Here is an 18848-nt window from a genome sequence, read left to right as displayed (position 1 = left end):
AATTTTTTAAAAAAAAATTATGAGCCGGCCAAGTTGAAATATTCATCCGGCCGAATTGTTTCGGAACGCCAAACTCTACGGGTCAAAGCTTCACGCAAGCCTTCCCTTAACGGCGCCGTCAACAGCGCGCCGAACATATGGCGCTGCCCAGTCCCTTCGAACCACGTGGCAATTAGCTGCCTCCTCAACTCGATCCCAGTTACCGACACCACCCCTAATCTCACCGCCTAAGGAGCCTCATAACCTCGTCCGTTTAGCTACCGGCCGGTAGAGAGGGTAGGCGAGGTGAGGAATAGTTAAATCGTACCGAACGTAACGAATCCAATCTTTTATCTTCCATTAGAATATAGCCGCATTGAGGCGTTTGTCGTTTCACTTGTTGCGCTATTGGTCGCTACCATTTTATAACTATCACCCGACTTTAGTTTGATATTATAATATTATCGCCATCTCTCTCCCATAAACGGTTTTGTCTCCCAACTTTTTTTTACACTTTTACTTTTCTCTTTGCTCCCATCTTCCCCTTCCTCGCTAAACGCACACCGTAGCCACCGGGCAGTAGCCTCTCAGAGCCCATCTTTCTCTTCTCTCCTCTTCTCTCATTCTTCAGCTTCCCCAGTCCCCAACCCCTCAAAAGAAATAAAAAAAGTCACATTTTAGTGCCTCCCACCCCCCTAAAAAATTACATGAAAGTCCATTCTAGAAACATTCTTTCAGATCAGTCCATGAGCTTTTCTACTCTTCTCTCTTAAGGGGGTTCGTTCCCATTCTCTCTCCTCCCCTGTTTCGTTATTTCTCTGTTTTCTCTTCTGGTGAGAAGGCTTCGGAGATGGAGAGGAAGCAGGGGTTCTTCGCGGCGCTGAAGGAGGAGGTGGTGAGGGGGCTGTCGCCCGGGAGGTCCCGAACGAAGAGCCCGGCGAGGAGCCCGTCGCCGATGGCCGGGCTGCTTCTGCCACGGCGGCGGAGGAATGGGCACGGCCGCCACCATTCGCTGGCGAACCTCCCGGAGCAGCTGATCGCGAGATCCGGGAGCTTCCGGCCCGTTGGGGAGGCGCTGGCGCCGCTCGTAGAGGGGCCCGAGCCGGACGGCGCCGCGGACGACGGCGGGGAGTCACGGCGGGAGGGCCGCTGGGGCCAGTGGGTCCGTAGCCAGCTCTCCCGCGCCCCGTCCTTCTCCTCCGGCCGCGGCGCCTCCTCCTCCTACCTCCGCCGCTCCGACCTCCGCCTCCTCCTTGGCGTCATGGGCGCCCCCCTCGCCCCCATTCACGTCAGCTCGGCCGACCCTCTCCCCCACCTCAGCATCAAGGACACACCCATCGTGAGACTCTCCAATCTTCTCTATTTATACCTTTTTCCCCTCATTTTCTCCGCTACGGTTTCCCATTTTTGGGTAGAGTTCGAAACTTTATGAAAAAAATCACGTTTTGATGTATTCTATCCTCACATTGATGGTTTTTTCTCCATTCTCCGAGGTTAAACCCAAGATAGGTACTGTTTTTTCTTCTGTGGTTCACTCTCTGGCTTCGTCTCGGCAGGAGACCTCGTCGGCGCAGTACATACTGCAGCAGTACACGGCGGCGTCGGGAGGCCTCAAGCTCCAGAGCTCCATCCGGAACGCGTACGCCATGGGGAAGGTGCGAATGGTGGCGTCGGAGTTCGAGACAGCGACCAAGGTGATGAAGAACCGCGGCTCGTCGCAAGCCGTGGAGTCTGGCGGCTTCGTCCTCTGGCAGATGGCCCCCGACATGTGGTACGTCGAGCTCGCCGTCGGCGGCAGCAAGGTCCACGCCGGCTCCAACGGCAAGCTCGTGTGGCGCCACACCCCCTGGCTCGGCGCCCACGCCGCGAAGGGCCCCGTACGCCCCCTCCGCCGAGCTCTCCAGGTATCGAGTTCACCGTCGAACGAAGCTCCACATTGCCTTTTGACCATTAAATTCCTTGCCAAAGACGCGAGCTTTTCTATTGTTGGAAGCTAACTGAGCTAAGGTGTTTGCTTAGGGACTTGATCCGTTGACTACGGCGAGCATGTTTGCCAATGCCCGGTGCATTGGAGAGAAGAAGGTCAATGGGGAGGATTGCTTCATTCTGAAGCTCTGTGCTGATCCGCAGACACTGAAAGCTAGAAGCGAAGGCCCGGCAGAGATCATAAGGCATGTCCTCTTTGGCTACTTCAGCCAGCGAACCGGGCTGCTCGTCCGCATGGAGGACTCGCACCTCACCCGAATCCAATCCAACGCCGGCGGCGACGCTGTGTACTGGGAGACCACCATCAACTCCTTCCTCGACGATTACCATCCAGTCGAAGGCATAATGATAGCCCATTCGGGTCGCTCGGTGGTCACCCTGTTCCGGTTCGGCGAAATGGCCATGAGCCACACCAAGACAAGGATGGAGGAGGCTTGGACGATCGAGGAAGTCGCCTTCAATGTCCCTGGCCTCTCCATGGATTGCTTCATTCCTCCAGCCGATATAAAGTGCGGCTCCATCAGCGAAACCTGCGAGCTGCCTGCAGGCGAGAGGGCGAAGACCAGCATGGTCCACCGGGCGAGGGTGGCGGCTGTGGAGAAGCCGCAGGATGCCGGAGAGAAGATCATTTGGAGGGTCGAAGTCTAGTTTTTAGGAGAAGTGAATTGAATTGTTCATAGTGGTAGGCCTTACTCTGATTAAAACTGACCCCCACCATAAAATGTAGGTTTGTAGACACTGATTGGAGGTAGCTTGCAGTTTTTGCTAATGGGATTGTCCTCTGTAAATAGGAGCATAATTGTTCACAGGTCTTACTTCTCACACAGGGCCTGGGTGAATCTTTATACTCTGAATGCAGAATTCTTGGTAGATGGGTTGGTTAGAAGAATCACTACTATGGGGAGTGATTTCTTCCTTCCATGCCCAGAGAATCTTGTTTGTGCTGGTGATTTGGAACTAATACTAATTCTCCTTACGGGTGGCGACAGCAACTCCACTGACCGGCAGGCCGGCAGCCGGCGTGTTCCAGCTCAGATGGCCTTTGAAATTAAGTCTTAATGTGTGTTTGCTTGTTCTTCGTTATTACAATTTTTCTTGATGTTGCAAGAGAAGCTAGTTTTGGAAGCGGTAGGTACTCACTCTTCCTTGAGTATTTGGTGTTGTAAGACTTATTGGGAGTGAGTTGATGTAAAACAAACTTCAAATGCTTACATATATCTCTTTGGCTCTCTTTACAGTCTTAGTTGAACTACATATTTCAAACTTTCTTCCTCTTGGATGCTGAGATCATCTTTATCCTAGTGCTCTTCTTTTTTCTTTGTTGCATGAGAGCATCCTAGGGTTGCTTACTGGGAAAAGGGTCCACAGCTCAGCCTCAGGTGGGGGAGGGGGATGTATTGGGGGTGGTGGTCATCTGACCAGGCATTGTTTACCTTTATTGACCAGGGGGCCCAAGGTTCTGCATTGCCTTGGGGCAGGTGAAGGGAAAGAATCATTACACCAAGGTCATGGGGTGTGAAGGCCTCCATATGGATTCTCACATCTCATTCATTGCCTGGGTCTTTCTTTTGTGTGAATGTGATATTTTCACTCAGCTTTTACAGTCATTGTTAAGTTGTAGGTCCACCTGTATATAACACTGGGAAGCTTCCACATCATGATGCCTCCCTAAGTCAATTCCATGATGACTATACAATGCCTATAAGTGGGGATAATATATTTATTTGATAGGAAATGTGACCTTGGGGAAACAAGGAGCTATTAATGAAAGAAAGAAGCAACATGGCTTTGTATTCCCTTTTGCAAAAGCTTCAAACAATCCTGAAGAAGGATGGTGGTCTCAGAGGGTGTCCTCTCCTCTTTTCTCTAGTGGCTGCATAGTTGGAATCTTGGGTCTGACTCCAAAGCCAAGTAAATCATGGGCACTGGCTTCTTGTCGTAGCTAGTCTAGCATATCCAAGTGAACTTTGCCTATGAAAAGCTGATCTAAGTCCACCGGCTTCTATAATTGTTTTTTGTATGCTTTTTCTTTTTGTAATATAGATAGATCATATAACTCTAGTATGAGTATATCCACATAAGTCAGAAGATAAAATAATACGGAAACGAAAAAGGATAGTTTCAAGTCTATCCTACAAACAATCACCAGAATATTGAGCCACATAGGAGGCGACCTAGTCAGCTGCCCTGTTCGCTTCCTAATACACATGGTTGACTTAGAAGGCGGCACAACCCATCACCATCTTGCAGATGTACTATAACAGCAGATGCTCGCCTTCTGCTCCCACTGAGTTCTGAATCCAGCCAACCACCATCGCCGAGTCTCTCTCTAGTTGGATGCTATCAACTCTCAATATACTCTTTGCATAGGTGATACCCTCTCACGTAGCTCTCAGCTTTGCTCCAGGAACCAAGACATCATAGATGTGCCTGCCCTAGCTGCCACAATCTAGAGTCAGAATCCTGATCACGAATCCCACTTTGACCCTATGTCAGCTGTCAAACATACTCCCATCGAAATTGATTTTGAGAAAGCTCGAGGGTGGCGTCTCCTAAAAGACGAGGATTGTCCGAATCGCTGTAGGAGTCGAAAGGAAGTCCTAGATATCCCTTCCTAGCCTAGGTTCACCGGTAGAGAAAGGCTGGAGAATCTCGGCTGCATGAAGTAAGGCCTTGTCGACCACTTGACCAGGATGGTGCCTTCTATTCTTGGACATCCGGGCATTCCTATCAAGCCAAATACGGTAGGCGACATAGGCTTTCCTGACATATAGACGGACCATAGCTGGCCTCCTCATAGTTCCCTTCAAGAAGGCCAAGAAAGCTTCAGTCGGTGTCGTCTGTTGTAGAAATGTCAGGTTGGTCCCAGAACACCTCCACACCGGAGCCGCCCTCGGGTAGTGGAACAACACATGAGCGACATACTCCTCCGACGAACAGTGCATGTAGGAAAGAGAGAGCCTCAGTCCACTACCGAATGAAACACCTCTGGTCGAAAGACAACCCCATGCCACTTTCCAGATGAAGAGAGCAATAGAGGGTGAACACGAAGCTTCCAGATCCAACCTCCATCAATTAACCTAGTAGGCTCAGCTCTGTAAAGATCACAAAGGTCACCGGCTCTAACCGTCGATCTGGTAGTCATCCTCCATATCCTCCTATCCGGGATCCCTTGCCTAGGGATTGGCATAGCTAGGATTTTTTCTGCCAACTGATCTCCGAAGGAGCACCGAATAGCATCAACATTCCACCTCCTCTCATCTGGTAGAAGCAGATCGCAAATCTTGAAACCTTCCATATACTCTGGGTTAACAGTAGTAGACCAGAGCCTTAGCAGCAAGTCAAAGACCCAGATGTCATATATCACATCAACCGCCCGCCCATCTCCTCAGGTGGGCAATCCCCCGCACTGATCCTCCACAGCTTGTAAGTGGGCAATCGAGTCCTCTACTTCCTCTAATTTTTTAAAATATTTTCCACCTCCTCTCTATTCCATCTCGGGAACTTGCACTTGGTTAACTCCAGCTTGTGGGTGACTTGGTAAATAGCATCCCCCCCGCACTGCTGATCTCCACGCACCACAAACAATATCCCAGGATTACGAATAAGAAAGCCAAATTTTCTCAAAGCAAAAGGGACTTCGATACAGAATAGCTTGATTAGTGCTAACTAGGATCGGGCAATGATCAAAAGCAGTACGGGGCACGTGGCTCACGTGATAATCTGAGTAGCGTTGGATCCAACCGGCCGTGGCAAATACCCGGTCAATCCTTTCCAAGACTCTCACTCTGCCCGTGCAATTATTGCACCATGTAAATATGGATCCCGTGAAGCCGAGGTCGACGAGGCTATTGGAAGATATGAAGTCTTGAAACTCCCTCACCTCCAACTTACTAGAGAAGGCCTTGCCCTCCTCTTCTTCTGAGGCCCATCAATATAGTTGAAATCCCCTACTACAATAGTAGGAACCCCCTATCGAATCAAGCTGGCCACCTCCTCCCACAAGGTACGCCATTCCTGGTAGTCCATGCTGGCATACACCGCAGACAATTTTCATGGTTCCCTATCGCATTCAGAGATTACCATAACAACTTGTTGGCTACAATTGTGAAACACATCAATAATGGCACAATCCAACCTTTACACCACTATAATGCCCCTAGATAAACTCCTGGATTCCACTACATAAAAATCCCACGAGGGGAGAAAACGCCACCTAGCTCACTGTAGACTCCCCCCAGACAAGTGAGTCTCAACTAAAACACACAAATTCGGGTCATACAATTGCATAAGACGTCTGAAGGAGCTAGCAAAGGATGGCTTCCTAGCTCTTCTACAATTCCATAGTAAGAACTTTATCACAAACTAGTAGAAGATTTGGATGGACAAGCGCCACCCCCTTCAGTACATGGCTTCTCAGCACTAATGGCTCTAATCCCCGTCCATTGAAATTGACTTAGTAGGGCCCCGATCAAGGCTAATTTAGCCCTTCGGACCACCTCTTCATGCCCATCATCCTCTGTTAGGCGACTGGCCCCTCGATCCTTTTCCCTCTTAGCACCACCTCCTCGCTTCGCCTGACCCATCTACCTAGGAATGCCTTCCTCGCCGACGACCGTCACCGGGTTGCAGTCCACTACCCTCGCTAGTCTAGGTACGGTGACCGTGATCTCCTCCGCATTCGATCAAGGGTCGTCACCCCCTCATCCCTCCTAGGTGGCCGCCAGCTTGCCATCGAGGGCGTGGTGGCTCCTAGTTTTCGCCGTCGGAGGTTGAGATGGAGAAGACGATTGACGTTGGTGAAGAACATCGCTCCCCTCCATTGCACTCAGTGCCACCTTCCGAGCCGGCACATGGGTCGGGCCCAAATCAGCCCCCTCCGCAAGGGCAGTCACCTAAGGAGAGACTAGGCCTCTAGCCCGCTTGAGCTGGGCCAAGCCCAAGCCCACCTCAACCATAATAGCATCCGGGGCGCTTGGCCGTTTAGCCCGATCCAGTTGCATGTCTCCACTAAGCCGACCTGCTTCCTCTTGCAAGTCAGAGCACAGCTTCAATCCAAAACTGTGTTGACTCAGCTCACCACCCAGCATGCAAGATTCATCGTTGGGGCGTTCTTTCATCGGAGATCTTTGCCGCGCCACCTTGGATGGCTTCTGCCACCCATCTGAATCCGGTGGAGACCTCGATAAACTCAATCAATTTTGGGGGGAACTGGTGAGGCAAAGGAAAAGCAGCACTCCTTATCCTTGTGCCCGATCCTTCCACAATAGTAGCAGAATGCCAGAATGTTCTCGTACACGAAGGATTGCCAAAAGATCCTAAATCGTCCCCATATGAGGATACCTGACTTGAGCGATTTTAGGGCATCAATCTTGATGTTTATCCTAGCACACCCCAACTTCTTCAACTGTCCGGTGAAGCTGTCAAGCGCCAGTAGGTGGCAGGTCGGAGCTGCGATATCCCAGATCATCTTCTTCCCCCAATACTCCAAGGGCAAGCATGAAAATCGCATCCACACAATAGTCGTCTTGACGACATACTTACCCGGGACAAAATTGTGTACTCAGGGTTCCATGGCTAATAGTTGGCCTGCCACCAGCCATGGGCCGCTAGCCAAAGCAGCATCATGTTCTGCCTTCATCTTGAAATAGAACAAACTAAGCTCCTCTTCCATGGGGCAGGACTCCACATCATATTCAAGCTTCCCTCACCTTAAAATCATGAGCAGCCCAATCGGCCGGCATCCTCCGACCAAGACTCTGAGCAATCAATGCTATGGACTCCCAGGCCTGCCTCGAAGCCTTCACCCTCTCCACCGGCAGCTTCAAAACCATAGTGAAGTAGCGTTGGAGGTTATCCAACTCATCCTCGGAGACCCTATGATTAGTCCACATTGCTAGTTAAGGACCTATTTGAGAAGTGCTACAAGATGTGAGCCTGATCTCCTCCTGATGGTTGTGATCTCTATCTGGTTTGTGAGACTAAGTTTGTTCCACATGCATCGGCCTTCTAAGCTGCCTAATCCATTTAGTAGCCTAGGAACAATGAGTTTTATCTAATTGCTAGCTTCTCTTTAATTCCTCCAAGCAGTTTTTGTTTTATTACAATCACTTCTTTTTCTCAGCCTTCACCAGGCAGACAACTCAGATTTGGGTTATTAGCAAGAATCATTCCTTACCATTGCAGCCCAAGAATCAAGAAGAATTAAGATGACTGCGGAATCTTGGATAGTGTGCAATAACTCAAAATATTTCTTATCGTCAAGAATTATGCAGCCTATGAATTAAGGAGAATCAAGATAACTAAGGAATCTTGCATGTTATGCAAAAATTCAAAAATATTTCTTATCAGCAAGAATCACGTTGCTCAAGAATTATGGAGAATCGAGATTCTTGCATATTGTGCAATTATTCAAAAATATTTCTTAATCTAGAAAAGCATACTTTATTTGTAAATTGTTCTTTATTTGTAATCTTGTGTACTATAAATTTATAAGGAATGGATGAATTATATGTGGCCTTTTACCTCAAACATTTTACCTTAATAACTCCTTTAGCTTTAATTTCCACATGGGTGCATGAAACCAATGCCAGACTCAATAGGAGTTTTGGTTATGCTTACATTAATATCCCTTGACCAAAGATAAGAACTTGCCATGATCCAGCGGAGGACCGCACTAGAACTAAACCAACCCATTCTTTTTGATAAGCTCGTGGCTGGAATGGACCCAATTTGGTGTCATCCTCGACTCGGGCTTAGGACTAGCAAAATCTGACTTGGCCTGAGCTAACCTGAATCGTTTATATATCATCAGTTCTTAACCGGACTGCACTCGCATGCCTATGGCTTTAAACATTTGTCTAGCTGATGGTACATATACACAATGATGTGATTCAACTAAATTGTGTAAAGTTTGGGTGATGGAATGTAGCACAATGGGCTTGTGAACATTTGAGAGCTCCACTGCTTTCTCCCACAAAAGATGAGGTTTCTTTAAAAATGTTCTCTTTCAAGTTGTTTCTCTCAGTTACAACATATCCTTGGTAGTTAAGCTATCTCCCATTATTCATACTTTTCACATAGAGAACAGCCCTTGGTTCACTTGATCAAAACATTCTCTTGGTTTCTTTAACTTTGAGAAACCAAGCATGTGAATAGAACATATATACACCAATCCATAAGTAGATTAAGACCTACCGTTTAGGACTTTAAGCCTTTATACTTTAGCCTTTAAGTAGCTTCCTCATGTAGCCTACCATTAGTAAAAGTTTTTGGATGATACAGTTGAAATCATAGTTCAAGCATCCAGAGAGCACCGACAACTCATATGACTTCCCTAAATGAATCTGACATCGATATAGTTAATGTAAGCAAAGACAACAAGTTTGAACCAATCTATTTGGGATTGGCATTAAGACAGATCTATGCTTGACCACATAGGGGGTTTTCTGTGGTCAGCGCTGTGAAGCCACAATCATACTCTGGCACTTTGTCCACTCTTGATGCAGCTCTTAGGATTCCTTTACGGTGATTTCTCCTATCTGGATTTGTCATGATTTGAACCACAATATCCCAATCTGGGTGACTATCACAACCTAGGATCTCACCTAAAATGGCTAAGTAGAAGATATTTTTTAAATTTCTTAGTCATGTATAAGTACCCAGGATCTCCTCAGCGAATAACCGATGTGGGACTAAATACACGCCAGCACGGATCCTTTCATACTCTCCTTGTTCAAGCCCTGACGTACTCGTCAGGCTAAAAGTTCAAATTCATTCAAATTTAATCACAAACACCATGATCGGCTGGTGATCAGCCTTCAGAACCCGTGCTGCAGTGTTCCTTAATCCACATAGGCTATGGGCCGACTTCGTTCTGATATCATTTGTCACAACCTAGGACATCACCCAAAATGGCTAGTCGACAGATATTTTTTTAAGTTTCTTAGTTTTATATAAGTACCCAAGATCTCCTTAGCGAATAACCGATAAACATACACCTGCATGGGTCCTCACAGTGATAACATCTTGTCGTTGGCTTTGTCAAAGCAAACTCAATCCTTACAACAACATTGCTCTTGAAGGTGCATTCAAATCCTATTAACAGCCAACTATCTCGAAAGTTACATTGAATTCTAATGATGCCAAAATCATGCCCGACTATGGAGGTCTAGAGGCCACCAATTAATCTACAGAGAGATACTGATCTGTACACAAAAAAAGAGAAAGGCTCGAAGGATTGGCTTCAGTCGGACCCTCCGATGTCTAAGTCAAAAAAAGGCTTTGGAATAATAGTAGAAAATAAAAATATAAAAGAAAAAATTAGTGCAAAATATTGCCTACTTCTAGTCGGCCTCCTTTGATCAGCCTTCATCTCCGTCTTTTTACCACGGCCTTCTCACTCGGTCTTTTTACCTTAGCCATTGCAAGTCGGCTTTCTCACCTTGGTCTTGACCTTCAACTTGGTGTTGGACTTCACCTCGGCCTTGGCCTTCTCTCCTCAGCCATGATTTCTCACCTCGGTGTCGACCTTCATGTTGGCTTTGGCCTTCTCTTCTAGGCCACGGTTTCTCACCTTAGTCTCGGCCTCGGACTTCACCTAGGCTTCGACAACTCACAAACCTGCTGACCTACTAAAAAAAAAAAGCAAAATAATGGATAAGAGCTTGAGAGCCTCTTACCACTAGAGCTTTGAGCTATGAATGCCTCTAACTATGAGAGCTCCTCCCTTAGCCCTCTTTATATAGATGTGGGAGCAAGATTTCGTTGCAATTGGAGGTGGAAATCAAGGGATGAGTTCTAACCATCCTTCCGTTTCTAGATCCTCTTAATTGCAGAGTTGTAACCACCTAAAATTCAAATCTCTTCAAAATTGCTTACCATGTGTCCATCCACAATAGGAAAACGGTTTTGTGCCATATCAAATCCGTTCCTAATCTATATGGTGAAAACAAAATATCCAAAATGATCTATACAATAATGTTTGCTCTTTAGTTCTAATTGCACACCAAATTCACATTTGCATTGAAGTAAAAGAATTCATATAGATTAGATTCTAGTCAACTAACATAAGAACATTGTGATTTTGAAAAATATATGATAAAAATCATCGCGATTTCCATTTTCTCTTCAACGACCAGCATATCAACTGCAATAAAAACGCCATGAATTTGTTGCTTTTAGGAAATGTACAATCTTTTGAAAATAGGTCTCAAAAATAGTACTTCACCTGCATGCAAAATTTGCTTACAGCTTAAAATTTCAAAATATAAACACGGTATGACATTACTTCTGTTGCAGAGACTTTTCTTAATTTTATTCCTCATTAGAAACCTTTAGCCATTGTTCAAAGAACCCTTTTTTGCAGCTTTATAATATAACTTGTACTTGACCAAATCCCTGCCCAAACATGTCATATGGTTCTGCACATGAAATAGTCATCTACATGAACCTATTGTGCTCTTCCCACTCTAAATTCTACAAGAGAGACTGCAAGTAATGATGATTATTTATCAAGAAGTAGTGCACAAAGTAAATGTGAGAAATTTGTATTGAAAATATAATTTGAATTGCTTATACTGTTCATAGCATTGATGTACTTTATATACAAATTGAATCCCTAGATATAGTTGAATACAATAATAAAATCTCATGATTATGAAAACAATACTAGGGACCAGATCTAGTATAATACAATAGCAAAATCTTATGATTTGATAGAAATACTAAATTTGAATATAACAATCAGATCTCATGATTTTTGGATATTGATATGAGCTAATATACCAAGATTGTGAATGCAATATATAGCAGCTGTGATATCCAATATCGTATATATTATAATAGGCAAGATTGTGCATGATTCTGAGCTATAATAAAATACACTAGGAAAATATCGCAACAGATTTGCATTAGAACGAAAAAATGATAAAAGAGATGGATTACATTCATGCCATTTTCGGATAGAACTTGATAACTAAAATTAGTAAGAAGTTGGACAAAGACATTCTATCATTATCTTGTGTGCAGGCTCAAACGGTGCTAGAGTGTCCTCCTAAATATTATTTTTAACAGTCCAACTCAAGTAATTATTTTGGAAAATCAAGCATTAATAATGTCAGGTGCAAAAATGAATATTGAAAGAGATTAAGCACAGTTGCAGAGCAAGTACAATGTGTATCATGACTATGATCATAACCATAATCATCCAATCACACTCCTATGATATATAGTTGCCTTTATGAATCCTTATAAGCATGCGTTTTCAGGGCTTCCCCTGATGTTATTTGTATAGAAGGGAAAATCTTTGTGAAAATCAAATTTTGATCCATATCATAATTCGACATTGTTTTCAAATTATAAAATCCAAGCTTAAGAAATATAAGTATCACTGTTAGCATTATATGTCGAGATTGCATGACTACTCTCACACAGGATTTACCCAAAGAAGATGCCCAAGAGATAGAAAACAAGAATTGAACAATTTCATAATCATTTACTTCAGTATCAGAAGAAGTTAAAACTCAGCTAATCATGCAGGAGGTTCAAAAAAAAAAAAAAAGAAAGGAAAAAATGAATAAAAAATGGGAATCAGTCTGAGGACACTTATAATTGAATACTGGCATCTCTTAGTCTCAAACATCATAATGTGATGTGGAAATGTTTCTCATGTTGCGAGCACAGCCCCAACAGAAGCAGAAACACAATAATGTCTTCAAGTAGTACCATGCAAACAACTCCTTCCAGTTTCAGACCATGTTCTTCTTTCATTGTTATCAGGCATTTTTCCATCATTGGTCTTTCAGGATCTAGATTATGATTAGGAGACAGGACTGCCTCATAGACAACATAAATGTCATCAATGATAATATCAAAAATCATAATTCTAGTTCTTCAACCGACAGGTTCCTTGGAGTAACATGAACGGTACACATTGGTTGAGGATATATGAACAATTGAAGTCACTCTCATTATAATAATACCAGTACCCATTGATTACAACTGATGATGGATTAGTTGTGCTTGTTGCTGATTTCATCCTTCTTCCATCATCATGTTGGCATTTATGATGACTGTATTTAATACGATTTAGGCCAGGTAAACAAATGAGTGAAGTACTTGCAAGTAAACTTCCACATCTATTTCTTAGTATATGGGTGTGGAAAAACAAGTCACTCAGGCCATCTAAAAAAAATCATTACCTAGGGTCAAAAGTGCTAACAGCGAAGCTTGCAGCTCAGAAAGGGGAGAAATAAGAGTAACTTTCCTATCTTGTTGTTATTCCTAAAGTTTAGTGCTGAATTCTTTAATATGAATATCTAAGGTAGCACTATCTGACACCAAATATGGAATAGTGAAAGGGGAAGCTAAAGCTCTTTTTTTTTAGTGAGATAAGAGAGCACAAAGCTTAAGCAGTAATTAGGCACAATATACTCATTTAGTAAATGTGATGTTCTAAGATAGCAGTTTATCGCACGCAAATAATGCTTCAGCTGAAAAGGTAACTTTGAGTCCTAGACACTCTAGAGTACAGTATTCTGCTTAGCCTGCAATATTTGCACTTCGTTATCTGCATAGGTTTCAATCATTTATGGTAGAATGGCATTTTATCCCTCTCCAAACGAGGGGGGAAAACTAGATGGTATAAATTCCATAGCTTTATGAGGAATACTCAAATGACTTAAAAAATACTGCTCCCTTGAGGCAACCAAGCAATTGCAGAACCTAGTAACATATTGTTGCAAGAGTGAGGCTGGATTCCGACAAGGAGGCGTAAACTAAACCTCGATATTTTTGTGGCAGCACCAGATTTACTGTAACGTGATCTAGGTAGATACATCATTCAAGGGTGGAGAACAATATTGCCCTAATTCCGTTCTGCTGTTGGCTAATCCACAGCTAGAGGGAACTCCATTTCTTTTCTTTCAGTTGAAGGAAATGAAAATGTAATCATTACAATTTCTTTTCAAGCATAACCATTCCTCTTCATCGATGTCCACCGATTGTGCAGGAATACCAACCTATTCTTTTTCCATTGTGAAAAAGGAAAAGGAACAGGGAAAAAAAGAGAGGAAAAATTGAATCTTGATTATGTTATACCATCAATTAGGCCTCAACTGTGCCATAATGATCAGCGTTTTATGAATTTCCCCTTGAAATTATAACCCTCTGCCCAGCTCCTTGTCTCACTATGATCAGAGTCATCCTCACACCTTGATAAAAAATTTTGATAGGTCACTAAAGCACTATATTCCTGTATGCTCACAATCCTGGATCATTTACAGAGCCACAGTGCTGTCTTAATATCATTTTCATAATGAAGACTGTTGGAATATTTCAAAATTCCGAGTCTGCCCTTCTTTGTCTTTTGTCTTTTTGTCTAGTGTACTTTCTTTAGTCTCACATTGGAAAGGAACAAAACTCAAAAGATCTTTATATAGTATTCAACCTTTTAACTTGGTGAAGCAAAGAAAGAAAGTAGCCCACGCGCGCATGAGCCCAATGGAGGTCCAAGCCAAAATTGGCGAATCCGATCCGGAAACGTTTAACCGGGCGCGTTGCGATTATCACGCGCAGGGGGGACCCCCCCCCCGCGCCTCTTCCTTTCTTTTTAAACCCTATCTCTCTCTGTTTTTCCTGCGTTCCCGAGAGTCTTCTGTTTTCTGTGTTCCCGAAGAGGACTTCTCTGTTCTATCTTCCTGAGCGGTTCTGGGCTGTTCGATAGTATCACTGCATCTGCGGGTGTACGCTTGGAGTGATCCAGTTGTTGTATCCTGGAGGATAGGCCGCCATTACCTACTACACCGAGATCCATTCTCCGAGGGGCGCGATCTATTCTTAAGGACAGTGAAATCACGCCTCAACTGATAAGTTCTTCCTTCTCTCCATCTATAATTTTACAACAATCTTAAGAATAGATAGATCGACATGGATTCTGCTATGATTACTGCTAGATCAATTCCTGATACTTCTAAAATTGAAAGTTTCAATGGTATGTATTTTAAGAGATGGCAAGAACGTGTTTATTCTGCATTGGATATGCTTAATTTTGCTCGGTATTTAAATCAGTCAAAACCGATAGAAGGGTCTGATGATTTTGACACTAAATTCAAAGAGTGGGAACATGAAAATAAAATCTGTAGACATACAATTCTGAGTACACTGTCAAATGAACTTTTTGATGTCTACTGTTCATACAAAGAAGCTGCAGAAATTTGGAAAAATCTGAATAAAAAATATGTGTTAGAAGATGCAGGAGTACAGAAATATGCTATAGGAAATTTTCTGCACTTTCAAATGTCTGAGGATAGGGATGTGTCATCACAAATCCATGATTTTCATAGGCTGGTTACTGATCTTAAAAATGAAGACATAATACTTCAAGAAGTTTTCCTAGCCGGCTGTCTGATTGAAAAATTACCTGAGTCTTGGAAAAATTATAAAAATAGCATGAAGCACAAAAGGAAACATATGAGTCTTGAAGATGTTATTGTTCATATTAGAATTGAAGAACAAAATCGAGTTAGAGACCGAGAACAATTGGCCAAGGAAATGACTTCCAAAGCCAATGTAATAGTCAGCAAACCAGGTGGGTCTCATTCAAAGTCCAAGAAGCCTTATCTCAAAAATGATAAAAAACCTAAGTTCCAAGGTCCTGGTTTTAAAAGAAAAGGAACTTGTTTTGTTTGTGGAAAACCTGGACATTATGCTAATCAATGCAGGTTTAGAAAAAGGAATGATATATCTGCTAAACCAAATGCTAATTTGGTGGAGACAGATATTATTGCAGCAGTTGTGTCTGAAACCAACATAGTTATGGCAGCAAAGGACTGGGTGGTAGACTCTGGGGCTACTAGACATATTTGTGGCAATAGGAGTGCGTTTACTTCCTACACTCCATTGAATGAAGGCGAAGAACAAGTGTTCATGGGTGATTCGAGACCCTCGCCAGTGGTTGGCAAAGGAAAAGTACTCCTCAAGCTAACATCAGGAAAAGTTCTTTCCCTGAATGATGTGTTGCATGTTCCTAATATCCGTTGGAACTTAGTATCTGTATCTTTATTAGGAAAAGCTGGAATTAAAGTGTATTTTGAGTCTGATAAAATTGTAATGACTAAGAACAATATTTTCATTGGGAAGGGTTATTGTAACCAGGGTTTATTTGTCTTGAATGTAACCGAAACTATGAATGAAAATGCATCATCTTTTGCTTATTTGATTGATTCTGTTGATGTATGGCATGGTAGATTAGGACATGTTAATTTTTCTTATATCAAGAAAATGAAAGACCTAGGCTTGTTAAATAATATTACCTTTGGAAATGTGAATGATAAATGTGAAGTGTGTGTAGAATCTAAATCTACTAAAAAGAGTCATAAGTCAATAGAAAGAGAAACTGAATTACTTGGATTAATACATTCTGATTTAGGAGATTTGAAAAACACTCCAACTAGAGGAGGAAAAAGATTTTACATAACTTTTATTGATGATTATTCTAAATACACTAAGGTATATCTACTTAGGACTAAAGATGAAACTTTTGAAAAATTTCAGCAATATGTTACTGAAGTAGAAAATAAATTTAATAAGAAAATTAAAAGAATAAGGACTGATAGAGGAGGAGAATATGAGTATAATCTCTTCAATAAATTTTGTGAAGATAAAGGTATAATCCATGAGATTACCCCACCATATTCTCCTGAATCTAATGGAGTTGCTGAACGTAAAAATAGAACTCTAAAAGAAATGATGAATGCTATGTTAATAAGCTCAGGAGTACCTCTTTATTTGTGGGGGGAAGCTATTCTCTCTGCTTGTCACATTCAAAATAGAATACCTTATAAGAAAATTGGTAAGACACCCTATGAGTTATGGGAAGGTCATGTACCTAACCTTACATATCTTAAAGTGTGGGGGTGTTTGGCCAAAGTTCTATTACCTGAACCAAAGAAAAGAAAGTTGGGACCTAAAACCTTTGATTGCTTATTTATTGGTTATGCATTAAATAGTGCTGCTTATAGATTCTTGGTATTAAAATGTGAATCTAATATTATGGAACCCAACACTATAGTAGAATCTAAAAATGCTGATTTCTTTGAACATATCTTTCCTATGAAACTAGGTAAAGAAAAAATTGACTCTCAATCTCATAATAAACAAGAAAAGGAGGCACATGAAAATTATGAAATTGATTTAAGAAGAAGTAAAAGAACTAGAAAAGAGAAAAATTTTGGAAATGATTTTTACACCTTTCTTGTTGATAATGAACCTCAAACTTATAAAGAAGCAATAACTTCAGCTGATGCACCTTTTTGGAAGGAGGCTATTAATTATGAAATAGAGTCTATTATGTCTAATCATACATGGACCTTAGTTGATTTGCCTCCAGGTGCTAAATCAATTGGTTGTAAGTGAATTTTTAAAAGAAAGTTAAAACCAGATAATTCAATTGATAAGTTTAAAGCAAGATTAGTAGCAAAAGGATACTCACAAAGAAAAGATATTGATTATTTTGACACCTTTGCACCAGTTTCTAGAATTTCATCTATTAGAGTACTCATTGCATTGCATCCATTCATAATTTAGTAATTCACCAAATGGATGTAAAAACTGCATTCTTGAATGGAGAATTAGATGAAGAAATTTACATGGAACAACCTGAAGGTTGTGTTGTTCCTGGTAATGAGCACAAAGTTTGTAAATTAGTAAAATCCTTATATGGATTAAAACAAGCACCTAAACAATGGCATGAAAAATTTGATAAAGTATTGGTATCTAATGGCTTTCTAATTAATGAGGCTGATAAATGTGTTTATAGTAAGGTTGTTAATAATGTTGTTGTGATCATATGTTTGTATGTTGATGATATGCTTATAATGGGAACTGATTTGAATATAGTTATAGATACTAAGAAATTTTTAGCTTCAAATTTTGATATGAAAGATATGGGTGAAGCTGATGTAATTCTTGGGATTAAAATAACAAGAAGTTCTAATGGACTTATGCTATCACAAGAACACTATATTGAGAAAATTTTAAGAAAATTTGAGCATTATGATAGTAAACCCGTATCTACTCCATATGATGCTAGTATACATTTAAGGAAAAATAAAGATAATGGTATTTTACAAATAGAATATGCTCGCATCATTGGTAGTTTAATGTTTTTAGTTAACTGCACTCGTCCTGATATTGCTTATGCAGTAGGAAGATTAAGTAGGTATACTCATAATCCTAGTAAGGACCATTGGAGTGCTGTTCATAGAGTACTAAGGTACTTGAAAGGAACCATTAATTATGGTTTGTTATATCGTGGATTTCCAGCTGTACTAGAAGGGTATAGTGATGCAAATTAGATCTCTGATTCAGATGAGATGAAATCCACGAGTGGATATATCTTTACTCTTGGTGGGGGTGCAGTATCTTGGAAATCATCCAAGCAAACATGCATCGCTCGGTCTACAATGGAGTCCGAGTTTATTGCCTTAGAAAAGGCAGATTCTGAAGCTGAATGGCTTAGAAATCTTGTGGGAGATATTCCATTATGGAATAAACCAACACCTTCTGTGTCTATTCTTTGTGATAACCAAGCTGCTATATATCGAGCTAAGAATAAAGTTTATAATGGGAAGAATAGACACATAAGGTTGAGACATAATATTGTAAGGCAGCCGCTTGATGATGGGATTATATCTCTTGAGTTTGTAAAGTCAGAGTTGAATTTGGCCGATCCTTTGACAAAACCACTAGGTAGAAAACTAGTGAGTGAAACATCGAGGGGGATGGGACTAATGCCTATATCAAAGTCAATAACGACAGAAACCCAACATGTGTGATTGGAGATCCCATGAAGCATGTTCATATGGGTAATAACAAGTCGCTAG

At 42.0% G+C, this 18848-nt stretch overlaps 2 protein-coding genes across 2 annotated transcripts; both read left to right on the top strand.

Moving 5' to 3' along the window:
* The first annotated feature begins 637 nt into the window (after positions 1-637).
* On the top strand, positions 638-3202 carry LOC103707775 (uncharacterized). Its single transcript, XM_008792410.6, has 3 exons — positions 638-1318; positions 1536-1883; positions 1999-3202. Exons 1-3 carry the CDS (start codon positions 830-832, stop codon positions 2611-2613), a joined length of 1452 nt encoding a protein of 483 aa, XP_008790632.3. The 5' UTR covers positions 638-829; the 3' UTR covers positions 2614-3202.
* An 11690-nt stretch (positions 3203-14892) lies between these two features.
* On the top strand, positions 14893-18320 carry LOC149751248 (uncharacterized). The gene is made up of 2 exons (XM_089927417.1): positions 14893-16207; positions 17551-18320. Exons 1-2 carry the CDS (start codon positions 14893-14895, stop codon positions 18318-18320), a joined length of 2085 nt encoding a protein of 694 aa, XP_089783543.1.
* Positions 18321-18848: the final 528 nt, after the last annotated feature.

Source organism: Phoenix dactylifera, chromosome 15 (assembly GCF_051530095.1).
Source record: "Phoenix dactylifera cultivar Ajwa chromosome 15, Ajwa_hap1_PhDact_Kaust_v1.1, whole genome shotgun sequence".
NCBI classification, from domain to species: Eukaryota; Viridiplantae; Streptophyta; class Magnoliopsida; order Arecales; family Arecaceae; genus Phoenix; species Phoenix dactylifera.
Note: the sequence above shows the minus strand (reverse complement) of the source record. Positions and strands in the feature narration are given on the sequence as shown.